Below are 19,137 nucleotides of genomic sequence, written 5' to 3'. Positions count from 1 at the left end.
TCCATCCTTTTGGTAAAATCCACTATTCTCTGCCATTCTTCATTCCTCTCCTTGACACCATACCTACCCATCACCTCCTCATCTCCTCTGTTCCCTTCACCAACATGTCGATTGAAATCTGATCCAATCACCACTTTCTGTCCCTTAGGTACACTGTTCATCACTTCATCCAACTAGCACCAAAAATCTTCTTTCTCATCCATTGCACACCCAATTTGCAGGGCATATGCACTAACAACATTCATCATCACACCTCCAATTTCCAGCTTCATAATCATTGACTCTGTCTGACACTTTTTTCACCTCCAAAACACTCTTGACATACTGTTCCTTCAGAATAACCCCTACTCCATTTCTCCTCCCATCCACACAATGATAGAACAATTTGAATCCACCTCCAATCCACCTGGCCTTACTCCCCTTCCATTTAGTCTCTTGCAGACATAATATATCAACCTTCCTTCTCTCCATCATATCTGCTTGGGACCGGCACAAAGAAACACACTGGTTTGTGCATCCCCTGTAGCTGGGTTACAGAGTATTCATCTTATAAACTTTGCAAACTAACCCTACTGCTTTAACTTGAATTGATGGTTCTTAGAGTTAATTTTGGTGTTAATAATTTCATACCATTGTTTTAACATACAGTACGAAAGTAATGCCTCTTTGCACAATTTGCACCACACAGTTATTGATTTACAATGATATAGATTCCAAATGTTTAATCTACTGTCATTACAAGAGTTTTCCTAAGAAAACTAATAACAGTATAACATTATACCTCTCTGCTGTTGAGTATTATTATAGGCTAAGGAATTAAAGTCATTTACGGTTTTAAATAAATGGGTTCAGCAAGTTACTTTATCAACAAGCCAGCCAGCATTTACAGTAGCATCATGAGCAAATCATCTGCCAATGCTACTTCATCCGAAATAAATCATGGCTTGACTCAAGCCACTGAATCACAACGTTGTGTTAAGTAAAAGTCACTACACATGGTTAACAATAGCAGCGTCATTCTCACTAGGTAACCATTTTGCTATGAGTGCTGTCAGTTGCCCTGATTATGTTAAAAAAACCAAATGGCTCTTGGGAACCTACATCAGCTTTTAAGGCAGCCATGATCATAGTCAAAAAAAAAAAATCTGACCAGCTGCTATAAAGGCTGTTCTCTTTGTATATGATAATTTGCATAGTTTTCAAGTATCGCCAAACAAGCCATGTTGTGCCAAACCATTAAGCTCTAGTTTTAGTGCTTTTTTATTCGAAGAGTGATTCACGCTTGCATTTTCACTGTGCATTGATTTCTAGTCCTGAGAAGTACCAACACATAGGCTGTATATAAACTGATGGAAAAACAAAAATGATCTTTCATACAAGTACATAGCATTGGCCCTCTTAAAGTAAAATGGATCTAAAATAGAGTCTATGCATCATATTCATCATTTTTCAATTTGAATATGCTTGTCACATCAATGTACATTATAATAAAGGCTAGTTGATATAAATTATTATACAGATGAGCCATTATTTAGCTGGTTTGGCTGCATTTCTCTATTTGTTCAAAGCTGTCATCATTTCCCAGTTTCTCTGAAATGTTGAAATGGGTCAGAGTTACTGTAAATGTATGCCAGGTCTCCTGACAAGTTCTCTTTTATAAATCTGTATGCAATTTGAACCTCTTTTTGTGCATGTGCAAGTTTTATTATTATTTATGTAGTTAATGTCTTTATCCAAGGCAACTTACAAACCAAGATAGATACTAGAAATAAGGTGCAAGCATAAAACATAAGAGAACAAGATACAAAACGAGCACAAGGTAATTAGAACATCTACATAATTATACATTAAGCTAGAATATTACTAAAATCAATATCCTAAACTCATTGTAACTACCTTGTAGGAGAGAAACTAATCACTTCCAAAATATTTAATAAAAAGATATGTTTTCAAAGGACACCTAAATGCAAGTAAAATGGGTGCTGTTCGAATAGATAAAGGGAGATTGTTATAAATCTCCCCCCTGGATTGCAAGGTAATGAATACTATCGACACAGTTTAATAATCAAGCAAATATAGATTACATGGTATTATTTGCAGTTACATCTGTATTTTTAAATATTGAATAAATGAGAATTTCATAGGATAGTGACTAAGGTAAAATATAAGCTTGACATGCAATCATATTTTCAGACACGGATGAATCTCAACATCGACCAGGGACATCTCAAGGTCCTTCTAGCTCAAAAGATGTTCTGAAATAAACTTATGTTACAGTTGAATGGCTGCATACTTAACAGCATACAGTATGCACTTATCAAATCATTTGTTATAAGTAACTTTGCTAATGACAATTGACGTGCATTACTTCAGCTATCCAAACCAAATGAACCTGAGGAAATGGTTAATGATTTAGGATTTTATCTCCGGACTAAAAAATCGCTAACAGAGATCTACCAAAGAGTGCAATATACTGTATGCCAATGGTCAAAAATACCATTTACTGAGAAATCATGACAAACCATCAGAGAAGTATATCTGTCTAACAGTTGTTCGTATTGGATGTAACCAGGCGTTTAAATTTAGTTGACTTGAAAAATATGGTTCCTGGTTGGTATACAGCACAAAACTTGATGGTACCTTTTGTGTTTGGGAGTATTAATATGACATGGGAGTTTTAATCAATTCTCTAAGTGTTAAGTGGCATAAAATGTCTGGAGGTATAGGCAAGCATGAAAGCAAAGCTTGTCTTCAGGCTACATCCAAAAGAGTCAAAGATTTTGTCCAGTCTATTGTAAACCTAACAGTCTGGTCTTGCTCATGTTGGACAGAAAACTAGAGGTGAATATCAAAGAAAACAGAGCAGTGTTGTATTGCGGTTGCCATTTTATTAGTCTTAGAGGCAACAGTGAATCTGAACCCAGCGAAATTCCTGTCTTTAATGGTATTATTGGCCAACCATGATGAAATTTTGAAACACCACATGGTGAGATCAGAGCTGAAAAATGCCACTTACTGTTAAATACTTATATTTCTCCATAGTGTTTTTTTGTGTTTGCTTCTGCTGCTTATCATAGATAGAAACTTTATTAATACTGAAGGAAAATTTTTTACTGTAGATGTCAAAAAGTATGACAGTATTATGTTTTTGTATTATTAAACATTGTGTTCTGTTTTACAGATAATTTACAGTGTTTATTAATTTAGATAGTTTAGTTATAAACAAAATCATTGCTGCATTGTGCTTTAAAATGAACTCTAAGTTGATACTGTTTTCAGAATTAGAATGAGAGACAAAGCTATGCACTAAATGTAATACAAAATAAATGCGACTGTTTCAATAGGTCTGTCTTGTATTTCAATTTATTTAAACCTTAAAGAAGAACACTTAGGCCAGGAAACACATATTGAAAAATAATGCAACTGTAAGCTAATACAAAAAAGACAAATTATTTGAAAAAAAGATCCATCCCCATCTAGAAGGCTGGCTATACCCCTGCTCCATACCAGGCTAAAGAACATGGAATTAATTTTGTCTCTGTTTTGTGTAGGAAGACTGGAAGAACTGAAAAAAATAAGGGGATTTTTCTGTTACTCATTTTTAAGCAGATCACTTGTATTTAATACTAGCCACTAAAATCAATCCAGGATTAGTCCTCACCCACATGTGGTGCTACCAGTGTCTCTTGGTCAGGATATCCACTCTGCTGAACATTTACTTGTATTAAGTTTCCAGATGCCTTTGGTATTTCAAAAGACCCTCAACCTTTTGCCGGCTGGCCCCTTTGACATTACCTTGGATAGAACACACAGGCTCAATATTCATTTTAATAGTTTTATTTGTTATATTGCTTGCTCACTGCTCAAATTTGTTTAGAGTACCCTGCTATACTGACTTAAATTACAAAAAATAAAGTTTACTTAATTTTAGCTGTTAGACCTTTCTTTCTGCTTAGTATTTAATGTCTTTCTTTTATAAACAAGGGAAGGAATGGATATTTCAACAGGGGGAATATTGTATTTTAAATCAAATTAAGGGTAAATTGAAGTTTTGTAATGCTGTGTTTCCTAAAGTTTCCACAAAGAGAGTTATACGTCTGCTTGGTTAATACTACCTTGATATATTACAAATGAAACAAATTACAAAAATAAAGGTATATGTAATCCAGAAAATCTGACATATTGGTTAACCAGTTTAAAGATTTATAATGAGAACATTGTCATGTATATAGATTACAGTGAAATTCTTACTTGCATGTGCTCATCAGCGTCCAAAATGCCACCACTCTCTGGTGCCATGATTAGTAAGGATGACTGCATTACCTCAAACTTCTTTTTTACCTGAGAAGTCTCTGAACATTTTAATTATATTAAATTTTTTGTGATCATTTTTTAAAATTTTAAATGATTAAAGTACTGCGGTGGGCTGGCGCCCTGCCCAGGGTTTGTTTCCTGCCTTGCGCCCTATGTTGGCTGGGATTGGCTCCAGCAGACCCCCATGACTGTGTAGTTAGGATATAGCGGGTTGGATAATGGATGGATGGAAGATTAAAGTATATTTCTAGTCATATATGAATAGTAAGAAGTGTACTTGAAAAACACTAAATCATTATCCATCTATTTTTCTTACCATGCCGACTGTTTATTGGAGACAACTTTTATTTTGACATAAAAAAATACTTGACAACAAGAAAGGATTCTTTAGTGTTGCATGCAGTTGCTAGTTCCACACTGCATCTAAAGGCAGAGGGAGTGGTAAGAAGAGGTCACTGTAAAACAAACCATCAAGAAAAAAATCTGTTGTGTGAGAGGAGCATTCGTACCTTCAGTGTCAGTTTTATTTGTCCAAGAGACTAAATTGAGTGTAAAGGTCCCCAGTGCATTACTCTTATTTATTACAGTGCTGGGTAATCATTTTCATGCTTAAGTATTTCTTTGTACAAAAATACCTTGTGCATAAAATATAAACCTTGAACCGCTACCGCCACCCTTGCAATTGTTGTTTGAAAGAATATGTTGTTCATTTCCAGTTTTAAATATCTCACATCTTTCACCAGATATTTCCTTTTTTTTTTCTAACTTACTATCACTCAATTCTTGTGTTTTTACCACTAGTAGAGAATAAAGATTTCTGTTTATATAGCTGATTTGTAGCTGTATATTATATAGTGTATTATTTATCCACTTTATTCAACATGTGATTTCATATTTTATATATATGGTATTTATTGGTGCAGTGTTTAGAGGTTGCTACCTCACTGCATGCACAAGGGTCATACTGTAGATGCAGCCTGGGCACTCACTGTCTTATGTGCAGTTTACACATCCTTTGGGTGCTCTGCTGTTCTCCTACAATCCCAAAGATATCTATGGTAGGTTAATGAATGACGAGGATTGCTTTTCAGTTTGGGAACTGTGCTAGCCTTTTACTGGGCTCCATGATCTTGTAATTGAAAAATTAGGTTATGAAAATATGAATAGATAATCATATATAAGTAGTTTTGTTCTGTGTAGTTACTAAAGATGAACATGTACAAATTCAGTGATGCTTCATTTCTTTTTTATATTGTTGGATGATGGCATTTAGATTTATATTCATTATTATAAAAATTATACAGCCATTATTGGTATAAATGTTCAATTTTAACTTTAATTTTAATATTACTCCAGCACACATTTGCTGAGAAATCCCTTTTTAATATACATTTGTTTACAATCAAATATGTACCTTCCTTAAGCAACAAAGTAAAACTAAAAAAAATTGCCAAGTTAATACCTGTTTAATACCTGTCATCTAATCTAGCACTTGTGAATACTGTCCTGTTTTGTAAAGGGCAAAACGGGTAAATAAATTAAATGTAATGAATATACAACATTATAACAACATTTTATTTACAAAATATTACTTATCATGTGAACTATTTCTTGCAAACTTTCAACTTAATATCCTTTTGTTTGACTGATTATCACAATAGAGCAACAACAGAAATTCTTAATAATTAACTGGGCGTGTGAACTAACATTTTTTTTCAATATTTTACTTTGAACAGAGACAAAACCCAAAAGACTGTAAAAGACTCTAATAGAAACAGTTTTCTACATGGAAGAAGATCTTGAGACAGTGCATCAGCTATGCAGTCAAAAGACTCTAAAAACTGTAGTTCCACTTTTATAGAAACTAAACATTTTTGTACAGAAACCGAAGAAACACATTTAGCTGAAGAGACAATCAGCAATACGAATATTTCCAGTCCTCTGTTTGATAATAATGTCCAACTCTTGAAAAGTGAACTGTACCAGCAAAATCTGACAAATGACAATCTTCATGTGTTTCCATCCAGCAAGTTAGATCAGTCAGAAGATAAATTTGATTGTGGAATTCCTCAAATACTGAGATTGACTAAAAAAGCAGGACATGAGCAGAAAGTACAACAAGCAGAATCTAGAAAAGAGCAAAATTACATCAGGGAGGGTATGGATGTTCTTTTTTTGAGCCAAACTCAATTGGAAGAGACCAATCAACAACAGAATGAAAAAGCAAAAGGTGAATGCAGTAACATCCATGATCCAGCAGTCACACAGAAAAAAAGTTCAGAGCTGAAAGATCTATTGAAGAAACAAGAATCAAACTCTGAATGCATACCTCTTCAATTCTATAAAGAGTTTCAGCCTTTAAAAACAGAGATTTCCACTTTGTATTCAAAGAACATCCCCTTCAGTGACCAATTTCTACTGAAAGCACCAACAGAAAGCAGAAAAGGAGAAAATAAAGTACAACCAGAGGTAGAAGTGAGAAGACAAGGCCTTGACCTGGAGTTAAAAATTGAACAAGAAACATATGATGAAATAAAACAAGAGAAGGCAACACTTCTATATATGGTTCCAGAGTTTAGTAGCAAGTTAGATACAGTTAAGAATGCCCAACAAACAACAAATACAGAAAGTAATAGCATACGCAAAGAGTTGGCAGCTCTGCAGCAGATGGTTGCTCTTCAACAACAGGTTAATAACTTCCAAAATCTGCAGTTTAATATAAGTTATGCAGATAATGCAAATAGAATAGGACATCTACAGAATGAGACTCCAGGAACACAAAAATTTCTTAAACAACTTTACAAGAAATATAAAACAACAGGTGTTTGCTCTGCACAAGAATATGAAAGCAAACTTTTTGATAAGCCAGAGAAAACTGGAAATCAATCTAATGAAGATATTTACAATTTTTACAGTGCTTCCTTAGATGATGCTGTACAAGAGAATGAACAAGCATTTAAAGATGAAAAGGACACTGTTGAAAAATATAACATGCTTTTGGAACAGTTCATGAAGATCTGGATTAGAATAGACAGAAAACTAGTAGAACTGCTTCATGGAGTTAAACAAAAATCGCAAGAAGTGGATAATGCTCTCATGATTCATGAAGAAATAGCAAAGAACATGCAGCTGTATCAAACTGAGTGTGAAAAACACCAGAAGAAACTGGAAGTTTTAGCTGGAGAATTCTCTAGACTTCATGTGGCAGCTGAGCAGCATGTTAATGAACTGCAAGTGCAAAATTCTGAGTACCGGGTTAAACTCTCAGCATTTGAGAAATTGGAACAATATTTTTCAGAGGCCACCATGCAAAATGGAACAATCAAGAAAAAAAAGGCCCCAGGAAACATTCTTTTTTCTAATGGCCATGGAACAAATGTCAGAACAACACCAAAAAAAGGTATTAAAAACAGTGCTTGCCTGGCTAAGAGGTTACTAGAAGTGGAAAAAGAGAATTCAATAATGAGAAAGCACTTGGAGCAACAGAAGAAGCTTACTGATCAATTTTCCCAAGAGCTAGAGGAAGCCCACACTCTCATAAACCAAGCACAACAGCCATACCACTATCTAATTAAAGGTATATGCTTTAGAGAGAATCAGAACCAGATGCTTAAAGAGCACATTTTACAGATGGAGAATAAGATCAGCACTCTTAAGAAAGAGAACCTGGCCTTACAACAAATCATCAGTAGTATGGCAGATGATTTAGTGATACTCCTGAACAACTGTGAGGAATTGTTAATGATGAAGCAAGTTCTAACCAAAGTACATACTTGAACCTTGGAGAGATCATTGCTTTTTTAAATGGAAATGTGCAGTTCTGTCTAATTGCTGGACAGTGATGAGACAAATATCATGGCAGATACTGTATGTCTAGAATGGTTTATAAAGCCTAAACTGGAAAAGAAGATTTAAAATTACAAACTAATGAATAAATAAACATCAATTGGTTTCGTTTGAAGAAACAATGGCAGCTTAAATATGTACATTTGAAGAGAATCAAGTGAGCTCCTGTGTATAACACATCACATTATTTTAGAAGAATGTCATGAAATTGCTGATCAAAAATTATTTACTGATTTTTCTTATCTGAGTATCAGCCTGAATACAAGAGTGTTAAGAGGCATGGTCAGGCAATTAGTTAGAGGGTGAGATTCAACCTGCAGCATGCTCCAGCCAGTACAGCACATCTTCATTTTTCGATTTTTTATTCTTGACTTTCTCATGTCTTCTTTTTTTCTCTTGAATCTGACCAAGCCTAATCTTAATCATAACCTGTTGACCTCTTCTTTCTTGTGACATACTGCCTCTGTAATAATGTGTCTGTTATAACTGTGTAAGAGTGAAGACAGGCACAATGGGAGGAGTCAATATATTATCAAAGCTGTAGGCAAAAAAGTCTCAGTAATGTCTCTTAGTACACTGTGGTGGAATGACATGGTCAGTAAAGATTTGTTTCGGTACTATTTGTCATTAGTCATGATGGCCTCCAATGTTGCCATCATCATCTTTTTTTCCTGCTGTTTTCAGTTAGTCCAAGGTTACTCCTGTAATTCCGCTCTACTTCCCAATTAATTAACTCAGCATTTCTCTGCATGTTCATGTGGATAAACTCAGCCAATATTATTTTTATTTCTGTAGTCAAGAAACATTCTCACTGACCAATTTGATGCCTTTGCTGTGCTTTGTAAGATTCAGAAGATCCTGAGAAAACACCTTACAATACTGGCTGAAACATAAAGTGAAAGAAAGACCTGATGAAACAAAAAGACATGTTTGGGAAATGTCATAGTCTTTAAATCACAACAAGAAAGGCATTTAAAGGCTTAAAATTCCTAATAGTCAGCAAAAAAATTGCGAACAATTGTACCAATATCTCATGATTGTGCCATACGTCTATATACATTTACCATAAATCTGATATGGAAGAGTCGGTAAGAAATTGAACTAATACCAAAAAAGTCATGGGCCATTTTAGCAATGCCAATTCACCTCACCTGCATGTCTTTGGACTATAAGAAGAAACTGGTGCACCTGGAAGAAATTCACACAGACAAGGAGAGAACCCAAGACGTGAACCATCTCCTTACTGCAAAGAAGAGGTGCTATCACTGTTACCATGCAATCCTCCTTTTAACCAGTTCTTTTCAATCTCTTTCAGAATATCTGGCTTCTCCACAACCACTGAAGAAATACTATATGCCCCAACAGCTATTTATCATTCCTAAAATGTGTTATTTTAAAATCTCTCCTACATATGTTACATCTCTAAAATTACACTTGATCATTGTCATTCACCCATAAGGTGGTTAGACTTTGCAGATATCTTCATACACCTACTTCACTCTAAACTTAACTTGACTATATTGGTCACCTTTACAAGATGAACACCACAACTTAAACCTAGCTCCAGAGAGGGTTGTGGTACACCTACTGTAGCCCAGGTTTGCTTATTTTAATGGAGAACCTTTGAAAGAAGCTTTGTTAGGAAAAGTTGTAAAAAAAAAAAAAAAAAAAAACTTGAGCACATTGGGCTAAGTGACTGACATTACACTGAGATCTGAGTTTACATGTGTAAGTCACTGACAAATTGGCAATCACTGCTTTATGATTACACTATCAATAGAGATTTCAGAATCCTATGATCCAGTTATTGCAATTGCAGTTACTGTAAAACTAGCATAAAATTTACATAAAAATAATTAATAAATAGTGGCATAAGATCAATTTATGGCACACACCATGACATAGCTTTTGAATGAATTAATTAAATTCTGGCTACGGTTGTTCATAGTTAATTTATACAACTACTAGGACAATGCAAGTGTAGTATATATTTTTAGGATTACTGATCCAAAACAGTTTTTCTCATCATTTCTCTGATTGCGAGAAACATAAGTATGCAAGAAGAACCTTTAGACAGTATTCTTTGTGAAAAATCAAAATACCAATAATTGGAGGGATGAAGTTTGAGGTGCTATGGTGCTATTTTGTTTAATCTAAAATGAAACATAATTTTTCTTTGCAGCCATTTTTATAATCTATTTTGGTATTGTTTGGTATTTGGTAATGTTTTTTTTTTTGTTACTTGATACACTGTATTAACCCCTGAGGGGAAATTGTCTTTTCGCATGACCTTTGGGGGTCAGAGTGCAGGGTTAGCCATTGTACAGCAACCCTGGAGCAACTTTCATAGAAGACTGATGAAAGAAAAAGTGGTATTGGCTTCATCACTTTGGCATGGCACATAAAACTCACAGCTGCTTTCACTGACATTTAACATCTTAGCAATTGATCTTCCTATGCCTCTGTTCTTAATCATCTCTTTTCTTCTCCCAGCTAAGAGTGTTTTATTATACTTTGAGTAATAAGGCGGAGAGCATCAAGGACCAGTTTTGGAGATGGAGTCAACTTTTCTTTTCACTTAGAAATATGATGTGTACATATGGTGTCTCCTTTCCTTCTCTTCTCTAGGTCCTACAAATACATCTGCTGGATGTGATCTCTTTGTATCTCCTAGTGGTGGTGGGTTGAAGTTAATGAGTTTGCCATCCTAATCACAGGAAGCCATACCACAAGAGCTCATCTACAGCACACTGGTGGTTGTGGATGACTCTTTGGGAGGCATCTCTTTTAGGCTAATCAGAGTACAGTCATAGTGTTGTGAAGATACTTAAACTGCCTTATGAAGGAAACCTGTCCCAGCTTTAGAGAATATGCACAGATGTATGCCATAAACACTGGTCAAGAGATAATGGCAACTGTGGGTACTGCTGGGGATGGCTCTGCAAACTGTAACTGGAGCCAGCTTGATAGCTCAGCATGTTTGAGATTCAATTTTGTCTTTAATGTCAAGCCAAAAAAATAGAGCAGTCATGCTGTGATACCATAGGTTCGTAAAGTTAATACTGTCGCATATACAGAGTGCAGTGAAATTCTTACTTGCATGTTTTAATTACTATGCAACATGTCACCACTCTCTGATGTCATGAACAGTGAGTATTCCTAACTGTCACAGATAGATGTCTGAGGATAACCCTCCTGGTTCATCCTTTTGTAAGCAATCCCAGCCCAGGGTGAAAGGGAGCTAGATAGATAGATAGATAGATAGATAGATAGATAGATAGATAGATAGATAGATAGATAGATAGATAGATAGATACTTTATTAATCCCAAGGGGAAATTCACAAACAGAATTTTCACTAACAAACAATAATATTATTATTAATATTAATATTCAATTTTATTATTAGTGAATTAATAACAAATAAACAGTAAATTCACTAACAGTATGCTTTCTTTTTGTTCTCACAACACAGAGGATACATCCAATGAGGGCAACTGACTCCATTCCATCCGGTCAGAGAACTATATATTCAAGGTGCTCACAGAAGGTGGCATTTCATTTTGGACTGACACTCGACAGAGATGAAGATCTGAACCAGACTCAAAAGGCTATAGAATAGTAACAGCAGATCTGTATTTTGTTTTATATGTGCCATTGTGTGCTGTTTCTGTTAACACCTTATTTTTTAATTAAACAGGGCAACCTAGTTGGTGCCCCAACATTTATTGGAATCCTGTGTCAGACGACCACAAATCTTACCTTGAAACTTTCTGTCTTCCTTATCTCAAAAACATTTGTCTCCTGCTTCTTCTTAAACCACAGGGCTGTCCACGAATTTTTAGTACTAAGCTGTCCCTTCTGTCCTGGCATGGACTCTTGAAAGCTGAACAGTACTTTTTTGGGAAAAGAAAACTTTAATGGATGTTGTCTACATGCCATATAGAGAAACATTGTTAAGAACCAGGGTGTGATTGATGGGTAAGCTGTAGTCAAGCTGTAACAGACTGATGTTGCATCATGTGGTTGATTTTTGAAGGGACATTGTCCATATAGGAATACAATAATTGGGTTAACATGTTTTACATGGATGGCTAATCTGATGCCATATTGTAATACTGCAAATAATTTAAATAAACTGTCAATCCATCCCTAATAGGTCCTGACTTACACTTTAATTCTTTTTTTGTGAAAAAATATATTTCACCATTGCAACTAGAAACTGGGAGTGAACACCCAGTATGAAATTTTTTTCATCATGTTCATCATTTCCTCAGTACCTATAACAAGCATGTAATGAAATGCCTGATCTCAGTAGCTTAACAGGAGATGAAACAGTGCCAATTAATAACCACTTCAGTAGCACACTTAAATACACTAATAATAAACAATAAGGCAAAAAAAGGCAGATATATTCTGTAAGTCTGTAACTACTTTATGGAATAAGGAAATAAAGGAACAGTCAGCTTAGATTTATGCTTAGTGTTATTTGTTACTGCTCTCCATGCGTATATGCATGCATATACTGATCATCTATAATTCGTATGTTTAGAATAAATTGGTTTTTTTATTAATGTCAGCATGTTTGTGCTATTTGTTGAAAAGCCTATTGTCTTTTCCAATTTATGACGTTTTCACATAAATTAAAACATATCCCTTCAGCTATATGCATATGGCATGATAAGAAAAAAGAAAGTGAACATAGTCTGAATACAATTCACAAATACATTTTTCTAATCTTCTAAAAACCAAAAAATGTCAACAATGCCAATGGAGGCAATGATAGCCCCTATTCTCTGGTAGAAGGAAAAAACACCCTTCCTTTGAATCTCTAAAAACCTCTAATTACCATATACTATAAACAACATGAAGTCCCAAATATTGATAGTTACTTGATAGTTGATTGATAGTAGATTCTTCTCATCAAAAGTTTTCTTATTTAATATAATTCCCTTATTAGGAGCAAACTGTAAAAATTGCACGTTAGGTTTTTATAGAATTCAGGTTACTCTTCAATGTGTTTCTGGCAGAAATATTTTCATAGTGGTTTCAAAATACAACTGGCTTTATATTTTTGTAAGTCATAGAGACAGTGAATGTGTTCTCATCTGAAAATACAGTACAATGCATATAATAGCCACAAATAAAAAAGAATCCAATCAGGTCTACAAGAAAAAAAAGAACAGAGATGAACAATGAAAGCCTTAAAAGAACAAAGAAAATGACTGTACTGAACTGCACATATAGAGGTGAAACTCATGGAACGTTGGAGTTAGCACAAACAGAAAACTTGAAGCCGTGCTGAGAAGTCACAAGGGACTTATGTAGTGTAATCTGTCATTCCCTGTGATTTTATCTTCAAGACAATCCAGAAAGTACAGTTGTTAAGTGTGATGCAGTCTCTGATTTAATGTCATATAATGTGACGCTAGCCCATATTTCAAAGATAAATTAGCCCACTGGAGGCAAAGAAGAGGAAAATAGTGAGATATGAATGGCAGAATCGCACAAATTATTTAAAGGACTATCATTAATCTGGGATATTATAACAAAAGAAAACTGAGCAGAAACAACTTACTGCAGCTCTACTGTAGTTTGCACCTGAATATATAATCAAAATTTCCCCTGTAGTCTGTTCATGACTAAAATATGGAGTATTTTTTTCTAGTAGCTTGTTGTAGGATGCAACTACAGAGTAGTGAGTAGTACCACAGGCCACAGTCGACCATCACGTAAAATAAGAACATAATAAACTACTTTCTGGCAATGGAGTTAGAAAAGAATTTACTCAAGCATGCTTTTATTTTGATACTTCAGCATTTTAAGAACAATAATGCTGTTCAGAAAAGAGCAATGATGATTCTACAGTAGACTGACTTTGAAAACACTGGTTGTTTTTACACTTATAATTTATGCCTACTCCTTTTGGCTGAGTGGTATAACCAGATTCTGCTGTTTAGGCATCACCTCCTTCACAGCGTATGCACATTGAGTTGCAGTTTGAGTTGCAGTCTCCTTATCTTGTGGGTGTCTTTTCCTATCAGTGCGTTCATTCCATTTGAACTCAGGTATAGTGTGGCCATATTATCATTTAAATAAACCAAAACACAAATAGATGCTGAAAAAACAGAACTAGCCATAGGAAAAACAAAAAAAAAACTAATAAACTAACAAAGTGATTACATGGTTAAATGGGGTTTGAAAAGAAAATTTTCTTTAAATGATATATATAGTTTTTGATGATGCCAATGGCAATGGCCTTGAAATGAGAATGTTTTTGTGTTTTTATTAATTAATTGAAAAATGCTGTCTGGAACAATATATTAGTAAAAGAAAATTTGCACTGGTGGTTAATCAACCAGACTTGTAACTACTGAAATATTTCAAAATTATTCCAGTTTTATTTAATTATTTATTACCCCTTGAATTAATTAATTCTTAGAAAAAAAAGTCTTTCCTTTATTGTAAATGAAGTGTAGGTGAGCTTGTAATGTGAGGCATACATCTGGAAATGACACAGTGTTTTTAGACAGACATAGAATGTAAAAGTTTTTGTTCCTTCTTTTTTCTTTTTATGTTGTGTACCAGTGACCTGAGACAGAAAAATGACCATTATTCAAGTATAAAAATTGTATATGATATGTCTTATAAGAGTGCATATCTGAGGGGAATTACAGTCATTACAAGACTTGAGTTTTAAGTGGTACAAAAGTAAAAAGATTAAACATATGGTATTTCACTTTTGTAAGGAAGAGAACTGTATGTTCAACTTTCATGATTCTAGAAGTGGAAATTATGACCAAGAATAAATATATTTGATATAAAAATGAAACCAATATTATTTGGATTAAAAAATTCAATTCAATATTTCTGCTCACTAAACATAGCCATGTATCCTAAGCTCTACACCAAAATAAATATTGCCATGTTTTTGCTCATGTAGAAGAAGTTAGCAGATCTCTCTCTCGTTATATCCTTGCTTTGCTTGAGAACACATAACCTGCAAGATAAGAAGTCACAAGGAATGAGTATTAACATTTACTACTGCTTGGAAAAATGAAGATTTAAATGTTCTAGGTTGTATGATTCTGTGTATCTCCTTGTGTATGCTGATTTTAATGCAAATAAATAGAATTTACAAGTAAAAGCTTAAAGGTCAAAGTCTTTGTGTGATTATTATAACCAGCAAGACAAGGGACTAATCTGTCCATTCCTTGTCTAGCTGTGATGCCTTAAAGGTTTAAGGTGAGCCTTTGAGAACCTCTATTGGTGGTAAAATGAGCTGAGGTAAAAGGTTTGGAAACAAAACTACAACAAAAATAAACACATATTATAAAGAGAAAAGAGCACAAGATAAAGGATCTGGGGCACCCGAAGGCAAACCCCATATATTGAGGTTACACAAAAGGTGTAAAAATAAAACGTGTGTCAAAGCTCAAGGTTGAGACTTCTTAAATTCACACAGTATGCCCAAGATGGCATTGCTTCCTCTTATGTTGGATTCTGGGAGGAAGAAGCAGGTCCAGGTGGTCAGACGTCTGAAGTGACATCACATTGGAAGAGGTGTCAATCTTCCTTTCTGCAGAAGGGGAAGGAGAAGAGAGAATGCTATTATATGGTGCCCTTTCATGTCTCAGCAGTAAATTACACTCACCTAAGCCTTTAGGCTGTTCCCCAAGAAAATTCATGTAATAAATAAAATAAATATGAAATACAGTACATAAAAGCAGACTGTACTTGTAAAGGAGACTCTGGCTTTTTGATGTGTGCAGTAAGCTGCTGGAAATGATCTACCAGTTCATAGTAGCCAGTGTGGTTTTCTACATTGTAATCTCCTGGGGAAGCAGCCCGAGTTCACAAGAAGCACAATCCCTGAACAAACTTTTCAAGAAAACCATCACAGGCCAATACCCAAGACACAGCAGAAGCTGTTGTGGAAAAGAGGATAATGGCAAAATTCAATGCTCTCATAAAAATGTCCTCCATCCCCACCAGAAGCACACCACTGTATGCCAAGAAGCATCTCTGGGGGTCTGTACTGCCCACTGCTATCAGGCAATTCAATGCTTCCACTCTCTGTACTTGTTATGTTTATTATTATTTATTATTATGTATTTATCTGTTTATTTCATTATTGACTAATTTACCTGTCAATTGATTGATTGGATGTATTTCCTGTCCTGTGAGTCTGTATTCTTGTTGGTTTTTTTTCTGCTGCTATATGCATTTGAAATTCCCCATGGGATCAATAAAGTTTATCTTATCTAATCTACTCTAAAATACAGTTCCATTCAGCAAACAGCCTGCCATTAGAAGACCATAGAGTTGAATACACAAAAAAAACCTAAAGTGGTACAGGTAAGATGTTAAAGACCTTCAGAGAAGAATCTAAGAGGTTAGATGTTCTAAAAGCACAATAAAACATCCAAGTATGTAATTGTTCTATCTTGTTTTATGACTTCTCCATCAATCTTAATCATGATCCTTGGCACTGTCTAATTTCTTGTTAGCAGCATGCTCTTTGTCTTCTTCATATTCATCTTCATACCAAAGAACTTATCAATTAAATTAATATAATTTAAAATCTCCTGCAGTTCTGTTTCTTTTTCTTCTGTCAACAAAGTATCCTAAGCATATCATAAGTTAATAAAAGCTTAACACAATATCTCTGCAAATATCCTCCAATTCTAGTAAAATGCAGACTAGATAGCTACCTCCTCCAGTTCAGCAACACTGAGCACCTGGTGCTCGATGAGCTGGCATCTCCTGCGTATCTACAGTAGGCTTCCTGGAAGTAGTCATCCTGAAAGCAGTTCTCTGAAAAGTCCAAAATCATACAGGATTTGTATTGTATTAGATTCATTTTTAAAATTTCTTGGGTGACTGTAAGCTTTTTAAAATTAAAAAATAGGTATAAGTTTAAAGTAAGTACTTCAGTTTTTTTTAGTAAGGAAATTAACTTTCTTATTCACTATTACTGCGGTGGGCTGGTGCCCTGCCCGGGGTTTGTTTCCTGCTTTGCGCCCTGTGTTGGCTGGGATTGGCTCCAGCAGACCCCTGTGATCCTGTAGTTAGGATATAGCGGGTTGGATAATGGATGGATGGATGGATATTTACTATTAGCAGTTATATTGTTTTACTTATTCTTCCTCTGCTAATGCCTTTACCTTGCCTGCTGCTAGCACTACCCCCAATATGTTCTACATAAGCACTTTACATTCACAGTAATGTGAATCCATGTTTCTTAAAGTAATACCAAAAATATGTTTCTGAAATGAAAAAGCAGTAAAAACTACTGCACAGACCCTTAGTAGAAAACAAAAACAAACTTTTTGTGATTAACACCATAATTTAATTAAACTTGCGAACAGATGCAACACTTGGCACTCGACCCACCAAAAAATAACACATCAGCACACAGCACCCAATCCATTTGTAAAAGGATGCTACAGGACATGCAACACAGCAGCTGGCAAGGATACCTTAGCAACAGGGGAACTAGGATCCAGTTATCTTTAGAAGACCCCTTTGTGTCAGGAAAATTAGGATAGCACTTATTCTTGGATCCTAAAGACTTTCATTACCTGTAAAATTTCAGGTCTCCAAAGCAGCTCCTTAAATGCTTGTCTAATCAAAAGGATAGCATTGACCCCTTATACCATGCTGTGACTGTATGCAATTAACTTTAAGGAGGTGTTGTTGCCTTTGTCGTTTCCTCTATGGCCCTATTCTGTTACTTAACATAGGCTCAGACACCTGTAGCAACTGCTGGGTCATCTTTCCCTAACACTTTAGGAAAAACTAGCCTACTCAAATCCAAGTCATACACTTCTCTCTCTCTTCTTCTTCTTTCAGAACTCTCCTTTTTATTAGTGTATCTGCCTAATAGGCACCCAGCACACCTATAATAATAATGCATTACATTTATATAGCGCTTTTCTCAGTACTCAAAGCGCTATCCACATAGGGAGGAACCGGGAAGCGAATCCACAATCTATAAAGGATACCAGTCTCTGGTGATAACTTTTTTTGTTTCCTAGGAGGAGAGTGCAACTTAACCTTGCCACAGTCTGTCTTCTCATTCGTTTTCTTACTTGGCCTTCTCACTGTACTCTATTTGAAAGACACACTATAAAGTCAAAACATATGTAAGAGTAAAAAGTTGTCCATAGTGCTAAGCCCTAAAATTAAAGTACATATGAAGACTGTCTTTTGGGAACTTTTAAAAAGTGAAACTGTTATTTACTTCAGTTATGTTCTATAAATCATTGTCCAAGAAAGCCAATCTCACAATGCAGTCAACTAACACCAAGTGTCTAAGTGGTTCAGATAATATTATTTCATTAGGAAGCTATGGGAATATTTCTGTTTAATTGTGATAATCAGCCCAACATATCTAGAATAATAAAGGAAAAGAGAAACACACCCATGAATAGATGTTTATAGTGTATTGCACCATCTTTATCCAATCTGAAGCCTCTGTAAGTACAGCACACCCAATGTAATACAAAGAAAAAAATGACAAAAGATGATTTACATTTCAGTAAATAGCACATAAATAGCTAAAGACATGTTTACTTGATTAACTGCTTAGCTTCTATACATGTAAATGAACAAAAACACGACAAAATGAATGGGATATATATATATTTCTTGGGTTAATATTCTGGAATAAAAAAACAAAGAGTGAGGAAAAGGGTGTCATTTGTTAAAACCCCCCCCTTTGAGGGAACATATGGGTCTTAATTTTTATTACATGGGCAGCATCATCTTTGAGAAATTATTGCAAATGTTTGATCATTTTCATTTTTAATGCAATGCATTAAAAAATGTGATACCACACTCTCAAGCACAGTAAAGGAAACATAGGTGATGTATGCCAAAACATTATTTGCAAGTAAACAGCATTACAATGTGACAACTTTGTTCATTTAATTTTATCATACATTTTCTGGTGAATATCAGCTGCTGGTGAAGC

At 34.9% G+C, this 19,137-nt stretch overlaps 2 protein-coding genes across 2 annotated transcripts in view; one reads left to right on the top strand and one right to left on the bottom strand.

Annotated features, from left to right (window-relative positions):
* LOC127528849 (uncharacterized) overlaps positions 1-19,137 on the bottom strand; it is a 479,443-nt gene that overhangs the window by 241,076 nt on the left and 219,230 nt on the right. The gene's annotated exons all lie outside the window — the stretch shown is intronic.
* Positions 6,133-8,091, top strand: LOC114644972 (progesterone-induced-blocking factor 1-like). The gene has a single exon (XM_028792942.2). It carries the CDS (start codon positions 6,133-6,135, stop codon positions 8,089-8,091), a length of 1,959 nt encoding a protein of 652 aa, XP_028648775.2.

Source organism: Erpetoichthys calabaricus, chromosome 7, assembly GCF_900747795.2.
Source record: "Erpetoichthys calabaricus chromosome 7, fErpCal1.3, whole genome shotgun sequence".
NCBI lineage: Eukaryota > Metazoa > Chordata > Cladistia > Polypteriformes > Polypteridae > Erpetoichthys > Erpetoichthys calabaricus.
The sequence above is the reverse complement of the archived record's forward strand: the minus strand, read 5'-3'. Positions and strand labels throughout refer to the sequence as shown.

Coding starts and splice junctions, on each gene's coding strand:
- LOC114644972 (XM_028792942.2), top strand. CDS start 6,133: ATGCAGTCAAAAGACTCTAAAAACTGTAGTTCCACTTTTATAGAAACT.